The sequence below is a fragment of the Oculina patagonica genome, chromosome 3 (genome assembly GCF_052425735.1).
Source record: "Oculina patagonica isolate OP01 chromosome 3, crgOcupat, whole genome shotgun sequence".
NCBI classification, from domain to species: Eukaryota; Metazoa; Cnidaria; class Anthozoa; order Scleractinia; family Oculinidae; genus Oculina; species Oculina patagonica.
Window position 1 is genome coordinate 24,967,350 of NC_135760.1, and position 23,431 is coordinate 24,990,780.

The following is a 23,431-nucleotide window of genomic DNA, read 5'->3' on the forward strand; positions in this document are numbered from 1 at the left end:
GCTGAACGTGAGCGGCAAATTTGTCATTAACTGTACTGTGATTGGTGGGCCGAACGACCTGGACATCACGTGGTTTAAAGCCGACAAAGTGATTGGTCTGAGTCACCGCACAAAAGTCGAGACTGGGCTACGTCATTCCCGTTTGACTGTTAGAGATGTCATGGCGGAAGACGAAGGAAACTATACCTGTCAAGCAATGTAAGCTAACAGAAGTTAACAAAATACATGTGAGGTTATTTTTAAGCTGCAAAATTAAAGTCACCATTCTCGAAAAGTGCCCATTAAGCCCTAATCTTGTACTCAGACAGGAGTCCATAACTCAACTAATGGACTGGTGACCGCGATATTCTCACTCTTCGGGTAGAGGTAAAGATCTGAGTACGAGATTAAACTGAGCCTGCGATTTTTGTAAGCAAGGTCTAAGCAATATGGCGTGTTCTCACAGAGACAATGTGACCCAAGTGTTTAGTAGGGAATCGAAAAAAGTAATTGTCGCCTGTGACAAAGCGAACATTACAATAAGACAGGTTGAATATATGAAATGAATATATGAAATATAATAACTTCTAATTTTCATTTCATAAGACGGGTTGCTTTAATCATGCTCTTAAAGCTCTCAGAGAAAGAAAATATCTTGATTATGAATAAAAAAGTTTGAATTTCAACGCTACGAATACCCCCAAAAAATTTATGAAAATTATAATGAATTCGGACTCATTTCCCAGTCAGCAGCACTCACGTCTTTATTTTGCTGTATATTTTATGATATATTTCTATTTTAGCAAAGGAAATCAGAACGGAACGGCAAGTGTATTTATTGGAGTGGCTCCTGTTCTTGAAATTAAACCTCGAACTGTCACCAAACGCGTGGGTAAGTTTGTGCTTGTTCTTGTGCTGGTGCTTCTGCTCCTGCACGTTGTTGGGCTTTTGCTTTTGTTTTTTGTGCCTGTGCTTGTGCTTGAGCTTGTTCATGTGCGCTTGTGCTTGTGCTCGTGCTTGTACTTGTGCTCGCGCTTGTACTTGTGCTCGTGCTTGTACTTGTGCTCGTGCTTGTACTTGTGCTCGTGCTTGTGCTCATGCTCGTGCTTGTGCTCGTGCTCGTGCTCGTGCTCGTGCTCGTGCTCGTGCTCGTGCTCGTGCTCGTGCTCGTGCTCGTGCTCGTGCTCGTGCTCGTGCTCGTGCTCGTGCTCGCGCTCGTGCTCGTGCTCGTGCTCGTGCTCGTGCTCGTGCTTGTGCTTGTGCTCGTGCTTGTGCTTGTGCTTGTGCTCGTGCTTGTGCTCGTGCTCGTGCTCGTGCTCGTGCTCGTGCTCGTGCTCGTGCTCGTGCTCGTGCTCGTGCTCGTGCTCGTGCTCGTGCTCGTGCTCGTGCTCGTGCTCGTACTTGTGCTCGTGCTCGTGCTCGTGCTCGTGCTCGTGCTCGTGCTCGTGCTCGTGCTCGTGCTCGTGCTCGTGATTGTACTTGTGCTTGTGGTCGTTCTTGTACTTGTGCTCGTGCTCGTGCTCGTGCTCGTTCGGGGGTGGAAGAGGAATTATTGGAAGTGACCTATTCATTATTCCTTCACATTTTTCACGACTTATTCATTATTCATTTTCAGACTTTTCTTGTTGTTCATTATTCCCTATTGCCTAAATAAAGTAAACCTTCATTTTGTATGGGATGGGGGTGGAATTTGATCGACAGTGCCTGAAAAATGCGTTTTCCCTCCTTCGATATCAGATATTTTACTCTGCCCCCCTTCGTTAATCCTAATTTTTTTTATATATGACCCCCCTCCCCCCAAAAATGACAACGTATCAAGCTAAATTTCGAATATCAGACAAAATTGCAGTTAAAGTGATAACAAAAATACTGTAGTGTATTGACGGGACGTAATTGTCACTGTGTCGATAACTGTGAGTCAGCTTTAATTGTTTGCAACCAGATAGTTAGTGGTATGGACTTGATGCTGCCTGATAATAACAAAGTAGGGGGGTCCGGGGGCATGCTCCCCCTGAAAAATTTTCATTTTTTGAACCCCAGAAACGCTATTTTAGGCATTCTGGTAGAAGTGTTGCACTATTTTAGATGCCCATCATACAATTAATTATTTTGAGTGTCCCACCCTCTCTTTGGCCTGAAGAGTAAAAGATAATGTTTGAGCACGGTGAATAACCACTATTCATTATTCCTTTACTGGAAATGACTTATTCATTATTCCAAGCATTGAACCTTAAATATTCCTTATTCATTTTCTGTTTTAGCCTGTTATTCATTATTCATTATTCCTCTTCCACCCCCGATGCTCGTGCTCGTGCTTGTGCTTGTGCTCGTGCTCGTGCTCGTGCTTGTGCTCGTGCTCGTGCTTGTACTTGTGCTTGTGCTCGTGCTTGTGCTTGTACTTGTGCTTGTGTTTGTGCTTGTACTTGTGCTTGTGTTTGTGCTCATGCTTGTGCTTGTACTTGTGCTTGTGCTCGTGCTTGTACTTGTGCTTGTGCTTGTGCTTGTGCTTGTGCTTGTGCTTGTGCTCGTGCTTGTACTTGTGCTTGTGCTTGTGCTTGTGCTCGTGCTCGTGCTTGTGGTCGTGCTTGTACTTGTGCTTGTGCTTGTGCTTGTGGTCGTGCTCGTGCTTGTGCTTGTGCTTGTGTTTGTGCTCGTGCTCGTGCTCGTGTTCGTGCTTGTGCTTGTGCTTGTGCTTGTGCTTGTGCTTGTGCTTGTGCTTGTGCTTGTGCTTGTGCTTGTGCTTGTGCTTGTGCTCGTGCTCGTGCTTGTGGTCGTGCTTGTACTTGTGCTTGTGCTTGTGCTTGTGGTCGTGCTCGTGCTTGTGCTTGTGCTTGTGTTTGTGCTCGTGCTCGTGCTCGTGTTCGTGCTTGTGCTTGTGCTTGTGCTTGTGCTTGTGCTTGTGCTTGTGCTTGTGCTTGTGCTTGTGCTTGTGCTTGTGCTTGTGCTTGTGCTCGTGCTCGTGCTCGTGCTCGTGCTCGTGCTCGTGCTCGTGCTCGTGCTCGTGCTCGTGCTCGTGCTCGTGCTCGTGCTCGTGCTCGTGCTCGTGCTCGTGCTCGTGCTCGTGCTCGTGCTCGTGCTCGTGCTCGTGCTCGTGCTCGTGCTCGTGCTCGTGCTCGTGCTCGTGCTCGTGCTCGTGCTCGTGCTCGTGCTCGTGCTCGTGCTTGTGCTCGTGCTCGTGCTCGTGCTTGTGCTCGTGCTCGTGCTCGTGCTTGTGCTTGTGCTCGTGCTCGTGCTCGTGCTCGTGCTCGTGCTCGTGCTCGTGCTCGTGCTCGTGCTCGTGCTCGTGCTCGTGCTCGTGATTGTACTTGTGCTTGTGGTCGTGCTTGTGCTTGTGCTTGTGCTTGTGCTCGTGCTCGTGCTCGTGCTTGTGCTTGTACTTGTGCTTGTGGTCGTTCTTGTACTTGTGCTTGTGCTTGTGCTCGTGCTCGTGCTTGTGCTTGTACTTGTGCTTGTGCTTGTGCTTGTGCTTGTGCTTGTGCTTGTGCTTGTGCTTGTGCTTGTGCTTGTGCTCGTGCTTGTTTTGTGCCAATGCCGATGCCGGTGCCAGCGCATGCAATTGTTTTGATGTGAATACATCAGTGGAAATGGTCCTGTTTTTTATTCACTACTATAAAATGTTCGAGGAATTGCGCGTGCTATGATTGATCAGTTCGACTAGCACGCGGTTTACGTCGCGCGCGTGCTTTATCGAGTCCCGCGTCGTGCTTCTCTACGCACTTATCTCGTGCTCTTATAAATTCCCGCGTGCTTATAAAACTCAACAATGCATTCGGCTGCGTTTTTTCTTTAATAATCATTTTTACGATGCACTGCTAACAAAATCAAAATACTCTAATTTAATTATACAGCACAAAAACGATTGGTGTGTTAGAAAAATTTGCAACTCTGATTTATACTGCGCAAAGGTGTGAGTTTACCTTCCAAGTACAAATAAAACCTTCAAAAAATAATTTAATAATCATTTTTCTTTGCTATTGTCAACAAACTGTTCGCAGCAACGGGTAGCCGACAAAAAAATGACTAAAAGTGTTATATTGTACACCATGGGTGGGAAAAACGCCGTGTATAAACAAGGGTTAATTGCTAAATTTTATTTAAATTCTCTTTTAGGAGACAAAGCAACGTTTACCTGTGGTGTGGTCAGCGGCTTCAGGAAAGAAGCAAGCGTACTTATAATAGAAGTGACGAACAAAGAAAATAAAGTACGCCATCAGGAAATGAACTTCACAGCAACAAATCTGCAAATCCCTGAGGGAGAGGAGAGTCAAGTGAGGGAATTTGTCTGTGAGATGACGACTCAGCAAAATGTCTTGTCAAGGAGCGAGGTGGCAGAGTTGATCATTATCAAACCAGGTAGGGTCGTTATTATAAAATGACAAAAGAAAATCATTAATTTTTTTAACTTCCACACAAAAGCCAAACTGATTGAGAGTAACAGAAATGGCATGCAACTTTCTAGTGCAAGAGTACAAGATGACCCAAACTGCTCTTTCTGCAAAGAAGAACCAGAAAAATTAAAGCATCTCTTCTGGTCGTGCTCCAAGGTGACCTCCTTTTGGAACTCCTTAACCGAACTGCTAAAATTATCTAAAATATTTCCAGAACACTATACAGTAAACATCTCTGTCGCCTTAGGATTGATACCGGACTGCTCAAAAAATCATCGCCAAATTAATTTCTGCTTTCTACTGGCCAGACACTTTATTTGGATTTGTAAAAATAAAACAAGACCTCCTAAAATAGAAAGTTTTCTACTTTATCTTAAATCGATTTATGTCGTTGAACAAAGAACAGATGACACAACCAACAAAAAGTGGGATTTGCTGGAAAGCCTTTTAAAGAAGAAATAAAATAAATGAATAAAAACTAATCTCTTTATCTTCACCCTCCCTAGTCGAATATACACAATATATTAGGCTCTAAGGTCCTCTGAACAGGTAATTCCTTCAACGCCCTTCAAGCCCCTCTCAATGACTGACAGAAACAGTTAAAATTTTTGAACAAAATGTCGGTAAGATAAAAATGGCGCAATTTGATTTAGTTTTTATAAGTTACCATTTTTATTTTCATTATCTTTAATAAGCCAAAAGTAGTTGTAGTTTTTTTGCAAATGTATTAAAAGAGATAAATTGTATTGCGCTGTTATAAGTATAAATATTAAATTTTAAGAAATTGAGTATTGTATTGTAAGTAGTGTGTTGTAAACAATTTAATTGTCATGTAGGTAGTGTAAGCAGTGTATTGTACTGTAAGTAGAGTAAGCTTTGTATAGTAATGCGTAAAGCCTTGTATAGTAAGTAATTAGTTGCGAACATGTCACTTAGTAAGAACGTTCTGTGTGTGTTTTGCAATAAAAAAAAATAAAAAATAAAAATAAAAAAAAACTTTCTAGTGCAACTATATATTAGGGACACAAGAAGTGGTAACATCGATGATATAAAGCATAAGCCGTCTTTATAGGCATGATTTTTTTTGTTTTTCTCCCAGAGGCTCCAAAGTGTCCTGAGGAGCTGCTAGATGGTGTATTTTGGTCAGCGACGGCTGCGGGAAGAGCGGATGTAAAACCGTGTCCGCATGGAGCCAGAGGTAAGTCGAAAAAAAACCCACTTAGACTTAGCGTGATGGATTCGTTTAAAGTAGTGTGACTTAGCGTGACGGAATAAAGTAGCATGAACTCGCAAAATTGCTCCCACGAAGCTTCACCTATCATCTTTAATATAGCCTACGTAGCAGGCGTCGAAAGGGGAGGGGTAGAAAAGAAAAGGGAGAAGGAAAAAAGAAAAAAGGGACTTCACGTTTTTTCCTCTCTCCCCCTCATCTTTCTACGCCAGGCTATCTTCAATAGAAATTTATTTGGATTGGACTTGTTACCTTAAGTAAGCGGTACGTTCTGAATTTTCTGTAGGAACCGCTTCACGTATTTGTTCTGAGGAGGTAACGTGGAAAGAGGCCAACTTTGTAGGTTGTAGCTCAGCTGAATATCTCAGGTTAGGTGACGAGGTAAGTAAAAAGCTTCAAGCACGGAAACATTTCACCGCGGTCAAAAAAAAAATCAAAAATGCAACACCACTTCTGTTTTTTGCCGCTTCGAACTTTGTACGAGTTTGAAAAGAAAATGTGCACGATTTTTGTAAGAAAACGTTATAATATATTCTTGTAAGTGCTGCGTTACGTGTCAATCAAACTTGATTACTGAACTTTGTGCTTATGTTAAAATATTTGTCTTTCCACGGAAAAATAGAAGCAATGGGGTCGAGTTTTACTGAAGGATGTGCGAGCATTTTTGGATGTTTTTGGCGGAGAAGTGTTACGGACGCGTCTTATTTAAGCGGGAAAACAATACAACACACCGGACTCATTGTCGTTTATCGTTAATTTTCTTAATTGGTAGTCTCGTACCATTTTAAATATTTCTTCTGTGTCAAAATTAAGTTCTCGCTTAGTATATCATGTCTCTGTATCTCATCGTCGTTCCAATTTTCTGCGTATTTGTTTTAGATCGAAGCAATTACGGAAGGTTTTCAGTCAAACAGTACCGCGCAACAAGTCCTATCAGAGCTTGTAAACTCCACTCGGCCATTGCCGGAAAACGATACCAAAAGGCCACCAGAGATCTTCGGAGGGGACTTGGTTATAGCTGTGAAAATACTTGTTACATTGGCCGACCTAAATGCTAAACGAGGCAACGTGAGTACAGAGGAAGATACGAAGAATTTTGCGCAAGTGGCCAGTAATTTGTTGGAATCAACTAACCGTATAACTTGGCAAGAACTCGAGAAAGTAAGTATCAGCCCAGCTAATTTCTTCTTAGTGTGTTTTTTCATGTTTGAGAACAAAATAACCTCAGGAAAAAACACAGAACGCAGCGATTATTTATTCCTTCCTCATGTTATCATCCCCTCAGCTAGTCTACCCTGCAAGTTCGAGTTTTTTTATAACTGTAGTCAACTGCCGAACTTCATACCAAGAGTGATCGATAACAACTGATTTATGGACGGTTTTGTTAAATAAATTTTGGCCTAATGCACGCGCCTGTATATCCAATCAGATTGTGACTATGACCATAGTTAGCCTCTTTCTTGCCAAGCACAAGTTGTGCTAAAGCTCGATAGAACTGGTGAGAAAATGTTTTCAGCCCCGAATTTCACAGGCTATTTTCCATTTCATTTCATGTTGGTGATTTTTTTGTTTCATCTGCAGTTAAATCAGGGTCAAGGTCAAAGCTTGGTCAAAACAATGGATGATTATGGCCTGGGAGCCGCCGCCACATTCACTGGATCAACAGATTTGAGAGTTGTTCAAACAAAGAACCTGGCGATGAGAATCGATCGAGCAAATAGCAACAGTCCGGTATGAGCACCGTATACGAAACTGAACACATGTGGCCAGTAAACACCTGCCTGGAAAAGCATAGCTGCGACTGATCATTACTGATAACTATTACATGAACGACAATGGTAGCGATCACTATAATGATTGACGCGCTAACAGCAACGCGTTAACGTTAATAATAACGCGCTGAGCCGGTAACGGTTGTGAGGGCTGGGTACGGTAAGTTGTAACTGTAACGCGCCAACAGTAAAGGGGAGAATAAAGCAATGACGGTATCGGTAACTTGTGATTAGTTATAGTAACGCGGTAATGGTAATGCAAGGGTGGAACTAGCTAATGGTAAAGTGGCAATATTATTAACGGTAACGCGATATGTAGGTTTAATGGTAACGCGGTAAGCCGGCAACGTAAGCAAGTACGGTAACGCAATAACTGTAACGATTTGACTGTAATGCGCTGACAGTAAAACGCTTATGGTAACGCGACAATAGCAGTGGGAACTCGGTAACTGCATTGTAATTATGGTGACACAGAAACCGTACACGCAAACTCGGTAACGGTACAGTGGAAATAAGTGAAATTAATGCTTTTTTTTTTTCATGTTGACTTTCAGTTGAGAGGTAAAGGCCTGACTGTCGCGTACAATCAAAGTTCCATCCAGCTGCCTCCTGAAGCTTTCAGTTCATCTCAAGATTCTCGTGTCGTAACCTTGGTGTATCTCACATTGAATGATGTTTTACCTCTCGGCAAAGAAAGCGATGATGATGACGATGATGCTGCGCTATCCGCCAATACCACTATCGTCTCTTCCACAATCGATCCCAGGCCTCCAGCCGTTTTAAAGAAGCCAGTCAAGATCGTTCTTCAGAACAGAAAGGTATTGAAGCTAAAACTTTGTTATTCGCTTAAACTACTAAAGGTAAATATATGATGAATGTATTTGAACTTCAAGTGAAAGAAGGAATGCACGAAAGACCATCGTAGTTATATCTACGCAACGGAAACCGGTTGAGAAAAAAAACCCCTCAGGCTTAAGGTTATTCCACTGAAATAGCTGACCTGCACTGAGAGTTTTGTCAAAGTTGCCAAATTGTGAAATAAAAAGGGGGTCCCCATAGTCGTTTAGGAGCAACAGCACCTTGTTTGTACCCAATAATTCCTTGTAATATCATTATGATAATTATACATACGAGCGGGCGTTCGTATGCCAGAATTTTTGAGAGCGCTTGTATCATGAAGCCACAAGAATGATCAACATCTTTTTTCTCCTTACGATATCAAACATTGTCAGGCAGAGTGGTAATGGGAATAAAGAAAACAATCAACAAGAGGATATTGTCTTGATGTACCACTAAATTCTCAAAACTAACATTAAAAAGAATGTAAAGGAACAAGTAAAAAGAACTAATGTATTAATTTCCATCGAAATTGGAATTGAAAAAGAAAAGTTCTTTTTTTAAGGTGAATGATCCAGCTGGAGTTACTAGCCGAGTTACACCACAAGCAAAGTGCGTTTTCTGGCGGCCCGGAGAATCCGCGATATGGCAGACCAGCGGATGTAGGTTTATACCCAGCGAATCTGACGTCAACAAAACAACATGCCAATGTGATCACCTGACCATCTTTGCCTCGCTCATGGATCCTTACGGCGCATCTGTAAGTGAATTTGGAACACAGTTGCACTTGAACCATAGCATGCAAGCAGGATTACACTTGCGTGGCGAAGCCGCGAGAAAATGCCGGCTCGTCGACCACTTGCTCGTTCTCACAGCTTCGCCGCCCAAGCGTGTGATCTCATTAAAGTAAGGCTGCTCGCAGGCTACACGAACCACCTTGTTTTAGAAGGAAATAAAAATGTAGGAGAATGTAAAGGGGAAAAGATGGTATCAAAAGAATGGAAGAAATGTCCCTTTTTCCAGGAGTGAAACAGCTCTCGAAAGCTTGTAATTCTACTTGTCCTCTTGTTTAGCAGTTGCCACTGTTTTTGGGGTTAGTTGCATCGTCCCTCTTGTTTGTTCCCTTGATGGTTAGCGAGCCATTTATGTGAGACCTTGCAAGTAGTGCTACCTAGCCCCTTTTTTCTTTGCCCCTGACAAAATGGCGTCGAGTGTATTGTTAATAAGTAAAACGAGAATTTCTCGGTCATGGCTCGTGAAATCCAGGATACGGGAGTTTGCGGGATTTCTACGAGCAATGATTATGATTGGCTGGAGCACATATAGCAAGTTTTATGTTTCCTTTTATACATTTGTTTCCTAACTCAAGAGTATCAGTACGTACAACTCGTGTGATGATATCTGGATATGGGTAGACCTTAATATTTTGTCTGGACGCCGACACAAGATAAATTAATTATTTTTCTTAATACCCAGGTTGGTGAAGCTCACACAAAAGCTCTGGAAATCATTTCAATAGTCGGCTGTTCCATCTCTCTCCTCGCCGTTGTTGTTACTATAGCTGTTACTCTGTTCTTCTGGAGAGCGGTAAAAAGTCCAAGATCTAAAGTTCTGCTAAACCTGTGCGCTGCCGTGGCTGTTTCGTGTATTCTTGTCATATCTGAAGGATCGGCGAGAGATAACAAGGTAAAAGATCCACATGCTACTGTTCAAATAAGTTACCTTATTCCCAATCTACCATTATTTTTACTTAGTTTTTATTAACATAGGTCTTTATGGGAGAAACTTGACCGAGTTCGCGAGTACAGACCGAACGCCGGTACGGATTTTGCTTAATTAATACTTTCTTTTCATGTGATTGTCAGGTGGGCTGTACCATACTAGCAGCTTTACTTCACTACTTCTTGTTGGCGCTGTTTTGTTGGATGCTATGCGAGGGCGTGTTACACTACTTCTTAATCGTGAAAGTGTTCGGTGGTGGAGCTGCGGACAAAGTCAAGTACTTTTACATATTTGGATGGGGTAAATTTACCTTTCACTGTTTATTTAAAGATTGAAATACAAACTGGAGCAATCTTAATTTTCTTGCTCCATAACAAGCCGATGAAGATTGAATTTATTCCATCAAAACGCCTTCTCAGTGTTTATGAAACCCTGTATGTTTAACCCAGCGTGTTTAATGTGTTTCAGAGCCAGTGTCAAACTTTTTTTAAAAAAATTATTGTGAATTCTGGCTGCAATTTTATTCAGTATTTTTTGAACTGGAATACTTTTGAATATTTTTATTCACATTTTATGGACATTCAACTTTGCTTTCATCTCTGTCTCGCTCGAAACGGCAGATTCCTAAAACCATCATGTCAGCTTTAGAAACTAATTGTTTTTTGTTTTTGTTTTTTTAGGTTTCCCTATCATCGTTGTCAGCATTTCTTTAGGTGTGACTCGAGCGGATGGGTACGGCTCGCCTGAAGCTTGCTGGCTTGATGTCTCTAGTGGACTTATCTGGGCATTTATTGTACCAGCAACAGTTATTATCTTGGTTAGTGGTAGCTTGTGCTTTGAATTCTAACGATTTTAGATAAAGAATTGATTATGGGCCACTGAATTGTAGGAAGCACTAATGTAACTAAATAAAATGTAATACGCCATTTTATCATATTAGAGCAAAAGGACGCGCAAAATATGCATGTTATTACACTGTAGAACAGGGCAAATAATACGGAAGGACAAACTTACGGAATACGGAACCAAACTAAGTGGAGAGAATAGTGGAATAATAAATCCCTTACTCGATGGTTTAACATATCATACGAGCGGACATTTTGCTCATTGTTCGTATTTTTCTATAGGGCGCGGGAAAATACTACGCGACTCGCAAAATATCCGCAAGTATTATATGTTAAACCATCGAATAAGGTGTATTTATTCACATCATCGTTGAAGCTGTGAGGCGTGGTGGCCTAATGGTTAGCGCACTCCACTCCGAGTTGAACGGCCCGGGTTCGAGGCCTGGCCGGGATGCTGCGTTGTGTTCTTGGGCAAGACACTTTACTCTCATAGTGCCTCTCTCAACCCAGGTGTATAAATGGGTACCGGCGAATTTACTACTGGGGGTACCCCTGCGATGGACTAGCATCCCATCCAGGGAGGAGTAGCAATACTCCTAGTCGCTTAATGCTACGGAAACCGGGATAAGCTCCGGCTGTATGGGCCACTTGGCTCGGACACAGACTTTATTTTACCTTATCGTTGAAGCTAACAAACGGTCCTTCCACATAGGTAAACATCGTGGTGTTTATTCTGGTGATTCGTCAAATGTTGGGAACAAGATGTGTACAGAACAAGACGCAAATTGAGAAAGTGAAAGCTGGAGTCAAGGCCTCCGCGGTCATTCTTCCCTTGCTTGGAATCACGTGGTTGTTTGGACTTCTGAGTTTCAGCTCATCTACGATCGTCTTCAAATACATATTCGCCATTGCTAATTCACTACAGGGACTAATGATATTCATCTTTCATTGCTTGTTGAACAAGCAGGTAAGGGCAAATAAAATGTTATGAATACAGCATAACTGAATCGAGTCATGCTAGTCAGATACACCTGCCAATTTTTACGTATCCATTAGGTGGAGGGGGTTGAAGGGTAAAATGAAAACTGGGATTGAGCAAATTTTTACTGGTAAAATGGATTTGGGTCACTGGGAGTCTGGGACTGGAAATTAAGGTGGCCCGTAGGTGTCACGGCAAAACCAAATAACGGAAGTTATTTATCATCCCCTCGCGTGTTGAAAGAAGGCGGAACCGAAAGACTCGGAAGACAGGGATTTAAAGTTGCCAGAGGAGGAAGAAGATGAAGAAGGTCTCATTTGGTATTACTTTTTAAGAGGCTTCGAGTACAAAGAAATACCTCTTTGTGCTATTTCTATTGCAAAATATTACGCAATGTCCATTGGGAATCCCACTCCCACTCCGTAAGCCTCCTGCCCCCCTTTACTCCAGGTTCCCCCAACCCCTCTAAAAAAACAGGATTAAATTCTGACTCTTTTTTTTTTCCAAAGATCTCAAAATAGGATTAAACAGGGATGGATTCTTTTTTGCTTCATCAGATAAAGGACGCCATTAAACGAAGACAAGGAAAGAGCAGTACTGCTGGTACATCGACAACTCCAAAAACCAAACCCTCTCATATTCAGAACGCTAAACACGCTACTAATTTGCCAGGTAAAGGTATTTGATTTTTGTTTTAGCTTGTAGTTATAAATGTTGTTGCATGTTTGATTTTTGTGTGGAAGTGAACGAAATCGTTCTTTTGTGGTAAACAAGGACTGAAAACTGGTCTGGTAATTCTGCTTGACCTCGTTTTCATGTTTTGCATGGTGATGTGTTACAAACCTCCTCAAGTTTTGCAAGCCTCGTAAAATTTAGCTGAAACATTGCAAAAACGTGAAATTACTAATTGTAAGAAGACTATCTTCCTTTTCATAGGTGCTTAACGTGTGTAAGCCACCCCTTTCTCGCTTTTAATTTTGGAACCTGAAAAATTGCGTTCGCAAAGCAGTTGGCAAATGTGTTGCCATCATTGAACAAGGGTATAGAGGGAAAAAATTGTAACAGGCGAACAAAAACGGCCACAAAACGCCTCTGCGTGCATTACATGTCTATGTTTAATCCATTTACCACAAGCTTCCTGGGGGAGTGTGGTAGTGAAGGTGTGTCCCTAGGAAACACATTTTTAGGGGGTCACTTTACCTCAGAAAAGTCCAGAATGAAAGATGACAATAAGAGGTCAGAGAGCGAGTCAAACACGGCTCTTCAGTATTTTTCTATTCCTGACGTTTTCTCCTTTATTTTTCAAGCTCCAGCTAACAAGAGGCGATCAAACCAGAATCAAAACGATTTTGAAATGGTGGACAGCATTGATAAACAGTTACCTGCGACAGAAGTGTTTCCGCAAGTAGAGCGAGAGGAAGAAAATAATTTGCCGCCTTTGGAAACGGTAAGCACTATTTTGGACTTTTGAATCAGTTGATCTTGATGAAACGGAAACTTTGACTCACAAATTGTTTTTCATTAGTTCACTCAAATTAAGGTACTGAGCACGTGATTTGGGGAGAGGCTACTAAGTTTTATGACGCATCACAGTGAGGACAAGATCACGTGACGTTTTGCGGTCTGCTCGCGAGTGCTTGTTAAGTTTTCTGATTGGTTGACAACAGTCTGGAACTGTTCGGGTACTTTTCGGAGAAATTTCCGGCTTGTAATATTTCAAAATTGTCCAAAATATCACGAGCCGCTTCGGCTTCGTTTCGTTTCGTTTTCAAATCGATGAAATTTCGCCATTTACACGGACGACGAAACCGTATCGTTTTGAAAACGCTCCACTTTTGACACGTTTCAAAACGATGCGGTTTCAATATCGGTCTCGATCGGCGCCGTGTAAACAAAAGGCGAATAATTTTACGCGGGTTAAGTATAACTAGGCTTGTTTTACCCTGTTTATTCCTCTCTTCGTTAAAACGGACGCCAGACACCAGATGGTGACTTCACCCTCCTCCCCGCAGCGATGGCTCACCGTAGCTCCCGTTCCTTTCCGCCTCCGGGTTCGCCTCTTCTCACATCTCATCTATACCTGGAGCGTTTGGGAGTGGGGGCTCCCGGTGAGAATTTATTTCTGTTTCACTTACAGCCTTAATACAGTTTGTGGCAGCAAGTGCGCAGGAAGATACACAGAGGGAACTACAAAGTGACAAAGTCTAAAGGCCCCTCAGACGAATCAGAGAACAGAAACGATGTCTGACAATGTTGATGATCTTCAATCAGTGTAATGCAAACGACTATTGCAGACAACTTTAAACAACAAACCTTACAGTATTTACAAAGGTTATCTATAAGTATTGTAGGTAATAAGCAGGAAAGACCACATAAGCCTATGAGGTCAGCTAGCCAACAAGAGCTGTTAATAGGTTAAAAATATCAGGACCGGGTTGTTGCGATTAGCTAATCCAGGATTAGCGTGAATTTTAATTTCAATTATTAACTTTTCTGTTAGGTTTCTGTTTATATTTTCTGTCCTTTAATTTTACGTTGACTTAATTCAAACTCCACAAAACATAAGCAATATAAAACACTTTTATACAAGAGAAATTGAACCCTCGATCAACTTTTAATCCTGGGTTAAAGCCTTTAATCGGCTTTCGAACAACCCAGCCGTGATGATAAAGTCCAGTAAAAACCTTATTAGAGGGTCTGTGTGGGGCTTAATTGATAGCTGAGAAATGGTCACAATTTTAGCTGTCAGCTGATAAAAGACGCGTTTTGTTGTGTAAAAAAAAAAAAAAAAAAACAGTAGATTTTAGTATGCTAAGTTTTAGAACGTTCTCTCGGTCACTACGTTCCAGTGGCCAAGAACTGCTAACTGAGCCCATGGCTAAACTCAAGACCTACGGAGACCGGGCGTTCAGCACTGCTGCGCCAAGGCTGTGGAACAACCTGCCACTGAGCATCCGAAAATCAGCATCAGAAGACATTTTTAAGAAGAACCTAAAAACTTATCTTTTTAAAGAAGCTTATGACATTTAATTTTTATTTCTTATACACGTTTACTTTAAGTCCAGTTAAATAATCATGATATTTTTAGTTTTTAATTTTTTAACTTTTAAAACTTCACTTTCTGCATGTATAGATATTTTAGCTCAATAGATTAATTTAGTTAGGTATTTTTATATTTTATTTTTATATTTTAGCATAGTGATTGTAAAGCGCTATGAAAGACTAGCTAAATAGCGCTATAGAAATGATTATTATTATTATTATTATTATTATTATTATTATTATTATTATTATTATTATTATTATTATTATTATTATTATTATTATTATTATTATTATTATTAGATTCACTAGCAACCTTTGTGGCTTTAAAGGTGTTATAGTATGGGATCCACAAATGAATGGGTTCCCAAGCCACCACTGAGATCAGTGGGTACATATAAAGGGGATGGAAAATGTGTGTGGGTATTGGGGAAGGGGTGTGTTGTAAGCATAAGGGACCAACAGACTGCAAAGCAGTCACGTCTGCCACAAGGCAACACAACAAAAACAAAAAATCAAAATTTAATAAATAAATAGAATAAAATAACAGAAAAATAGCAGAGTAGGATGTATCAGACAAATTGAGTTAAAACTGAGGTGTGGGGGGGGGGGGTTATATCAGAAAGCTGAGATCTGAGATCTGCAAAATTTACTGATAGCTGTAGAAGTCACCGAAAATTTAACTGATATTAAACTTACATTCTAGCACACCCATCCAGACCATCTTATTAGGGGTGTTTGCGAAAGGAGTAACCCCTGGTTACGATTTTAATTACCTGATCATAGTGGTTAGGTGGTAAGACAACACTGCAAGGGACCGCGAACGATAATGCTGCTATTCGTAGGATCTACTGAGAGATCTGATCAGCAATAAAATGAAATAACAAACAGCTGCAAGCAAGGCTGACCATATACGTGAAAATAGGCTTTGCGAGACAACACCACGACAACACAACACGTGATGTGGCAGCGCGTGATTCGGGGGACAAGTAAGTTCAAAGTACGGAACTTGATACAGTGTACGGGTTATTGGGCAATTTATTTGCGTTGGCCTTTGGGCTGGCGTCATTTAGATTCGCTACACCGCGCTGATGAGTTCCAATAAGAACGAAACAGCTGTCCGCGGTTGCAATCCTGCTGTATCGGTTCCAGTCGTGGTGTTGTCTCGCAAAGCCTATTTTCACGTAGTATGGTCAGCCTTGCTTGCAGCTGTTGGTTAGGTGGTGACTTGAAATGCACTGTGCTCAACCACCAGTTTAGAGACTTGGCAGGCGGAGCCATGCAAGTTCAATTCCTCAGCAAATAGCCAACTAGTCCAGAACCTCCCATTGTTACAAGTAATATTCTCATCAAGTTCATGTTCCTTTTGCAATATCGTGGTTCTTCAGTATAGTATGCAGGCTCTCTTGTCTCTTTGCCCAAAACGTTTCAAAGCACTTTTCAATTTTTTGCGCTTTAAAACTGTTGCAAAGTTGAACGCATGGTCCATTTTAAATGCAGTTACAATACTGGTGTGCAGCATGTAGCCTCGTTTACAAATCTGTCACGGCCTCCTGGCGACTTCTGCTACGCTAGTTTCCAGGACCATACGATCATTTTGGAAAGTTACGTAAATTGGGGCAGACAGTTCGAAGCTTCTCTTCGTACATTATTTATTTTTTATTAAATTTATTTTATTTTATATTTTTGCTGGTAAGAGCCTAAAAATATAAAGTTCAGCATATGGACGTTAAACAATCTGTATATTTTATCCAATTCGATCATGTAGCCGTCTCAAAAAGAAGTCGGGGTGACACGTGAGGCTAGGATTTAAAAAAAATTTTTTGGGATGCCCCCTGTCCCCCTCCCCCGTGAAGTTTTTACGTCATATTCCGAGCGGCGGCTCGACGATCGAGCACGGCTGTTTTATCTATTGAATCAGAAAAAAAATAGAGATTGTTCCCAAACTATAAGGATACAAATTTTTTCGTTATAAACGAAATTATACACATGTATTGCTGGCTTGCAACTGACGTCACGGCGGCCATTTTGGAGACAAGAACAAAGCGTTTCCCTTCGCTGGGAATTTAACTTTTTTTTTATCATGCAAATTTTGCGAAAATTTATTTTATTGTTTTGACCGCTCCCCCCCCCCCCCCCCCCCCAACATGGCCGCTTTGTCACGTGGTTGCAAGCCAGCAATTACAAGTCGTTGCCCGCAACGCAGTTTGTTCTTATTATAGATTTCAACTTTTTTATTAGATAGGAGATAAATTTTAACAAAGTTTACGACACATAGGTGAGTGGCCCAGAATTAAAGAATTACGCATAAAGAGTTTGTTGGGTCTATTATTTTATATTTTAAAAAGCACCTCACCCCACCCAATTTCGTACGAAAAACTGGTTGCACAATAACAATTACCCATGATCCTCGCCAAGCATGCTCACTGTGCTGACATTTTGTTTTATCTGTACATACTATGTGTGATTACAAACCCACTACTCAGGCCGTGTTTGTATTTTATTTCGTTGGTGTCCCATCTTTAGATGTTCATTCGACAAATTTTAGCGCCCATTTACTGAAGTTCATATTTATTTATTTAAACTTCTCTCTGCTCAAAAGGAGAATGGTTTTTTTGACATCTATGGCGCTTTACATTAGTCAGAACTGGCCGATCAGACCGGTATATTCAATAGCAAAATGCCATTGCTTGTCAGATTTGTTTTGTCAAATCAAACAATACATAAATATTATACACTATCGTGGTGGATTTGTGGGAAAATCTCGTGGAAAAGGCCCATTTCACATTCAAAACAACTGGACCGGCCGGTCAGTTCTGATAAATGGCAAGCACCCCTAATTCTTATTTTTTAGAAATTGTAATTTTTTTAAAAAAAAAAAGAGGGCCACAGGTTTTTCAGAATTTCTGTTACGTGCTACCCTCTTTAAATAAAGTTGTCTATCTGTCTATCTATTCCCTGATTTGAGTTTCTATTCGACACCTGTCGTTTTTCGTTTGTTGGGAATTTTATCAAATGTAATTCAATTGGTGCGAAACTCGAGGTCAGTGTTCAGAAAAATAGGAATATTTACTGAGGCTATATTAATTCAACACCTTTATCACTTGGCAGCGGAAAGGAAAAATAGCAGACCATGCAAACTGTTGAGTCATCGTAGAATAAGATTTATTTTTAGTGAATCATTTTTTCCGCTTTATAATTTAGCTGAGTCATTGTGAAGTCTTGTTTGTCAACATGTTTATTAGCAAGGTCTGGTAAAGACCTTTGCCGTCAATAGAAGTTTTCGACTTCTCGTTCAGCTTGGTTTCATGAAAATTCGGGCAAAGATGCAAGGTCACTAATGGTTTATTTGCAGAATAAATGTCAAGAAGGCAAAACATCAAAATTGAAGTGAGTTTAATGACGTAAAACAATTTTATATTCGATTTCTTGTAGGCTATCACACCGAGCGGTATCATATTTTCTTACTCGGGGAGAACAAGTATGATGGCTTTCATAGATCTAGTTACATACAACTTTTGAAAGAACTTATTTTTTTTTTCATTATCAACATCAGAATCTCCTTTAAAAAAGATCTTTGAGATCTGTCAACAATTCCGAGTAATTAATTGCGAAGCGCGCGATGTCTTAAAAAACTAGAGTGTATATGAATATAAACCCCCACGAGGCTCAGAAAACAACAGCGTGTTCTGAGAGAGAGAGAAGAAATCTAGGCAAAGTTTTCGGTTTATGAAAGTGTTTAAGGAACACCGGTTGTTTTTGAAAGTGTTTTAGGAAAATCGTCCAACAATCCGGTTTGTTTGTATGAGTCTTGTCGGAGTCGTGACGTCACTCGCGGTAGATTTTGCACTCCGCGATCGACAATTTTATACCAACGGGGCTCAAGAGAAGATTTTTATATAATTACGTTTTACTGATAATCATCATTAGTTCTTGATAGTACTTTAATGAACACGTTGTGAGTTCGACAAATTAAATTTTATTAAGATTTGTGCAGTTTACAATGACAGGTGAATCAATTTTTAGTGAATTGATTATAAAACGAAAAGTTTTTTAATGATCTTTTCATCGTTTTCCACCAGTTTATAGTTTTAGTACCCTGCGAGCACAGTTACCTTCGATGTCATGGTTTTAGTTTCCAAAAGAAATAATTCTTGACTAAAAACCTTAATAGGCGACAAATTTTATTTCAAAATAATAATACATATCGTTAAAGAATAGAATGTGAGTAAACACGTTTCGCTGTTCAAACGAATGTTTTTACTGAAAGGTTTTTAAAATACCAATTTTTTGCGACTATTTTTTCACCGTTCTTTTCTTATGCTATTGGCTTATTGAGTCATATTTGGCACAATTTTGCGAGGACAAAAAGCTGAGAGCACTATATTTAAGATTTTCTCAAGTACATTTATAAATTAATCATGACTATCATCGAAATATTTAAAATTGAAATGCTAATTTAAGCAAAACAACATCACGATCCACTGCTCATTAACTTATTAAAGCTTCGCAGCAAGATACAAGCTACGTTTTTTTCTCGTAAATCGTCAAGCATTATTGTTGTTATTGGCAGAGCGACCTTAGATTTTCTGGCTCTTTGAGTTCGCTCGAAAGTAAAAGAAGTTGACGTGACCTGATTGCGGACGAATTCGCGGCGTGTCGTTGTCCTGACGTCAGAAGATTATATTAGGTATAGGCTTGCAAGAGGAAAACTGTCAATCTTCGGCACGAAACGTTCAAGTCTTACCTTCCGGTGCTTCAGTTTACATAACAAGAAGTTTGTGGACGTCGTGAAGCAATGCACAGGTCGAACTGAGGTAAGAATTTCTCAGATAGACATTGATCTTATCAATCATTCAGTTTTATGCATGTAATGCAAGACCGATCAGATGCTAATAGCTAAACTTGTACCCATTCATACGGTAACATCTACGCCAACCAAACCACTTCAGAAGAACTCAAATGTTGTACGTCAGTACCGCTCTTTAGACGGGAAAAACGTTATTGGTGTTTCCAGCAAACTCAGGCAATTTGAAAAGAAGTTCTAGCTGCTTACACACTACTGTCACTACTAGTTTTATAACATAGAGCTGTGTTTTGTCCGAATATGTATTGGAGTGTGTGCATGCATGGCGCTCTCTTGTAAAATTCCACGTCACGCATGAAGTATAATTTTTTAACACAACGGAATACCAAGGGTAGAAATTGTGAACATCATCATGTACTCTAAAGTGCATTTTAGCGTTATGTAAATCTGAGAATCCACCGTTCATTGTTATTATTGTTGTCATTATTGACGACACGACATGCCGAGTCGTTGACCTTTTACACGAGGCCGGATTTTTCACCGTTGAAATCTCATGTAAGTAAATAGGTTCCACAATTTCCGTTGATTCCTCGAAAGGTCGGATATAACACTGTTGCTAACACGTTGGGATATTGGGTGTACTAAAATATTGGGCACGGTTTATATTTTTGCACGTTACGCTCTACTGACGTCTCTACTGAGCACGTGTGTAGCCTCTGAGCCGAACGAGTAAAGGGGCTGGGTAGGAGGTACTGCGAAGGTACTGCTAGAGTACGGGTGACTCTATTCGGCAGAATGGCAGAATGTCATTAGTTTGCTTGCGGTTAGCTTCACCTTGGTTTGCTTGCCGTGTTGCGTTAAGCTTCGCCCCCGTTTGCTTGCGGTTAGCTTTCACTCCGGTTTGCTTGCGGTCAGCTTTTTTGTTGGTTATACGTTAGGGCCATAAACTGAAAGATGTTGCCGTTCTGTTGTTCAGCCATTCCGCCGAATAAAGTCACCCCTGGAGTACATGTAGCCTGCGTTGCTGTCGGGCGTGTCACAAAACCCTTTACAGTAAACTCTTTCTAAAACGGACACTGTCCGTCTTTAAGAGGTGTCCGTCTTATAGGAAGTTTAGTTACAGTAAAATGGCTGGAAAACGGCAGGGACAGGACCAACACCAGGTGTCCGTCTTATGGAGGTGTCCGTCTTATAGAGGTGTCCGTTAAGAGAGAGTTGACTGTATATAACGGCGGTTTAGACTGTAAGCGACGCAGGCAAGAGTACATGAAGGTCCGACTGCCAATGAGAACCAAAGTAAAAAAAAAGTGCCTGAACTGGGTGTCACCAACCTTTTCTCGTAGTACAAACTACCCTTGTTGCAGAGGTTTTCTTTCGTCCCTTTGGTCAATCACGAAGTCGCAGGTCGTTGACCAAATGACAGCTACGAAGGAGACAACATGCGTATAGACGTGTAGACTGTTCACAGCCCTTTATTTTTTCGTATTTTTTGATCGGTGAGCGCGGAAAAGGTACGGCAAAAGAACTGATTCTCTCGCTTTTTTGCTTTGAAAAATAGATAGACTGTGGACTGTCTAATAGACCGGCGTAAACTTTTTTTGGACTGAGTGTACTTCCGCAAAACTTACGCGTCTTCTAAAACCGGAACTGCACTTTATGATTCAGCAATTTATCTATCAATTCTGAACACTAAAAATAGTTCACCAGGGATGATTAGAATTATGCCTTAAAATGCGGAAATTTTAGTTGAAAATCGAATCAGACAGTTTCCAGGAATTCTTTGTGGAAATTTTGGAGACCTCAAAACCGGTATTCCTCATTTTCTAGTGGCCACGTAACGCCGGAAATTACAAAACAATTGGCACGTCTTTCTAGCCTGCGAACGCAGACGTATTTCGGCTGTCCCTTGATCCGCCGAAGAATTCGTGACAAGCGACAGCCAGAAACACGTCTGCGTTCGCAGGCTACACGTATCTCCTGCTTCGCAAATTTGTTTCGGAATAACAAAGTTGTACTGCAAATGTAAATGGAAAATTAGCTTATTCGGATGTTGTTAAATCCCTAATCCCCAGCAGCGCCGTGTGTGATTGGATAATAAGAGTCTACAGTTAAATTTCAATTAAAACTTCTTGTTGTGATTTCAGTTTCAGTTCATTACCAATGGAGGTGCTAACACAGAGTAAAGTTGTTCTGTTCACGCTGCTTCTGTCGTTTGCTACAGTAACAGACGGTAAGTGTGTTTTCTAATTACCTTTACAAGGGCTAAGATCTAAGCATTCTCGTACTAACCGTTTGCTGGACAAGAGTAAAGCTTGATGCGAACACTAACGGTTGAAACAAGAGCTGTAAAACCGTTCTCATCACAGTCTTCGCAGTAGACTGCAAAACAGTCGTAATCTTTTGCGAAGGCGCTCGGCGTGAGGTCTAGAGCCAATGTCAAAACTGTGAGTGAGGCTGGGCGGCGCTTCGCGCCTTTGATAAGCGCTTTTCAACGACTTTAGAGAAAAAAACGACTGTTTTGCAGTCTATCTTCGCAGCTGCTGTTAAAGCCAATGGTTAGTGCGCTGGACTCCAGAACGAGCAGTCCGGGTTCGAGCCCTGGCTGGAGCACTGCAAAACACTTTACTCTCATAGTGCCTCTCTCCACCCAGGTGTATAAATGGGTACCGGGGGTACATGTAACCCTTTGATGGACTAGCATCCAATCCAGGGAGAGTAGAAATACTGCTAGTCGTCCTAGTCGGGCTTCTAGGCTCTTATGCATACTTCACCTTTTTTACCTACAACTACAGGCCAAGGAGAAGCATGTTTTCCAAACCCTTGCCAACATGGTGGCACATGCTTCCCAAATCAGTTATCAAGGAACACAAGGCGCACAGCAAGAATGGTTTCTTTTGACTACACGTGCAATTGTCTAAGGGAGTTCACCGGTCAAAACTGCTCTTCACGTAAGTACCAACGATTTCTAATGGTGTAACACATTCTCGACCAATCTCGTCCCTAGAGGGCCGCGATTCTTCTGGTCTACGCCATAAGATCGAGACCTCTGGGCTAGACTGAAGGCACGCCAAAAGGACGACGAATTCTGATTGGCTGTTGAAAACTTGTTCATTTCATGCACAAACTGACGCACAAGCTAACCGCAACCAGAAATTCCAGAATTTCCCGTTTTGAAATCGTCCAGAGCCGTTGCGTTTCCCGACCGCTGTTCAAGGGGGATGCTGGCTCTGGGAACGAATTTGATTCTTGACTCTAGAGCACTTCTCTTTTGGGCATGTCTTGTTGCGTGGCCAAAAAAAACGACAGAGGCACTGGGGTCGAGATTGTAAATTATCGCTATAATATGCATGCAAAGGTGTTTTATTCATTAGTCATGCAGGCTTGCTCTTGAATAAGTTATAGCAGTCCGGGTCACTATGCTGTTTTCTGGGGCAGCATACCTTACTATTTTAAAAGTGCCTTTCTCCACCTCAATTTATAAATGGGTACCGGTGAATTAAACGCTCGGGATAAACTTGCGATGGACTTTTTTTTTTTAATTAATACTTTATTGACACTCAAAATAATACAAACAGAGTATATAACGGTTTTAAATAACATTAATGTTAGCAAAAATAAACTTAAATACACATAGAACAAGGAAAAAATGATCAACATAGGAAACGTTTGAAAAGCGGTAATTTTAAATATACATTAATGTATCGGCTAAAAGGAAAAAAAAAACAAGGAAAAAAACAAAAAAAAAAAAGAAAACGAGATTCACGGATATCTAAACGTAAATACTTAAAAGAAAAAGGAAATTCTTCCACTGCTTATTAAATCCTTCGAG

General features: G+C 41.0%; 3 protein-coding genes across 3 annotated transcripts in view; all 3 read left to right on the forward strand.

The window, feature by feature from the left end:
* Positions 1 to 14,514, forward strand: part of LOC144645912 (adhesion G protein-coupled receptor B2-like) — a 19,617-nt gene extending 5,103 nt beyond the window's left edge. Inside the window, exons 6-21 of the mRNA XM_078505432.1 lie at positions 1 to 198; positions 783 to 871; positions 4,090 to 4,332; positions 5,467 to 5,565; positions 5,885 to 5,979; positions 6,478 to 6,759; positions 7,180 to 7,329; positions 7,925 to 8,188; positions 8,773 to 8,967; positions 9,684 to 9,893; positions 10,073 to 10,229; positions 10,610 to 10,746; positions 11,487 to 11,741; positions 12,311 to 12,431; positions 13,061 to 13,200; positions 13,891 to 14,514. The exon at positions 1 to 198 is cut by the window's left edge and continues 37 nt beyond it. Coding sequence (XP_078361558.1) covers positions 1 to 198; positions 783 to 871; positions 4,090 to 4,332; positions 5,467 to 5,565; positions 5,885 to 5,979; positions 6,478 to 6,759; positions 7,180 to 7,329; positions 7,925 to 8,188; positions 8,773 to 8,967; positions 9,684 to 9,893; positions 10,073 to 10,229; positions 10,610 to 10,746; positions 11,487 to 11,741; positions 12,311 to 12,431; positions 13,061 to 13,200; positions 13,891 to 13,896 — 2,641 coding nt within the window. The 3' untranslated portion in view covers positions 13,897 to 14,514. The remainder of the gene's footprint in view (positions 199 to 782; positions 872 to 4,089; positions 4,333 to 5,466; positions 5,566 to 5,884; positions 5,980 to 6,477; positions 6,760 to 7,179; positions 7,330 to 7,924; positions 8,189 to 8,772; positions 8,968 to 9,683; positions 9,894 to 10,072; positions 10,230 to 10,609; positions 10,747 to 11,486; positions 11,742 to 12,310; positions 12,432 to 13,060; positions 13,201 to 13,890) is intronic.
* Positions 1 to 23,431, forward strand: part of LOC144647201 (dynein axonemal heavy chain 10-like) — a 111,276-nt gene that overhangs the window by 44,318 nt on the left and 43,527 nt on the right.
* LOC144645913 (EGF-like repeat and discoidin I-like domain-containing protein 3) lies at positions 18,146 to 22,579 on the forward strand. The gene is made up of 3 exons (XM_078505433.1): positions 18,146 to 18,185; positions 21,747 to 21,832; positions 22,395 to 22,579. Exons 2-3 carry the CDS (start codon positions 21,763 to 21,765, stop codon positions 22,577 to 22,579), a joined length of 255 nt encoding a protein of 84 aa, XP_078361559.1. The 5' UTR covers positions 18,146 to 18,185; positions 21,747 to 21,762.

Coding starts and splice junctions, on each gene's coding strand:
- LOC144645913 (XM_078505433.1), top strand. CDS start 21,763: ATGGAGGTGCTAACACAGAGTAAAGTTGTTCTGTTCACGCTGCTTCTG. Junction 21,833..22,394: donor GTTTGCTACAGTAACAGACG/GTAAGTGTGTTT, acceptor CTACAACTACAG/GCCAAGGAGAAGCATGTTTT.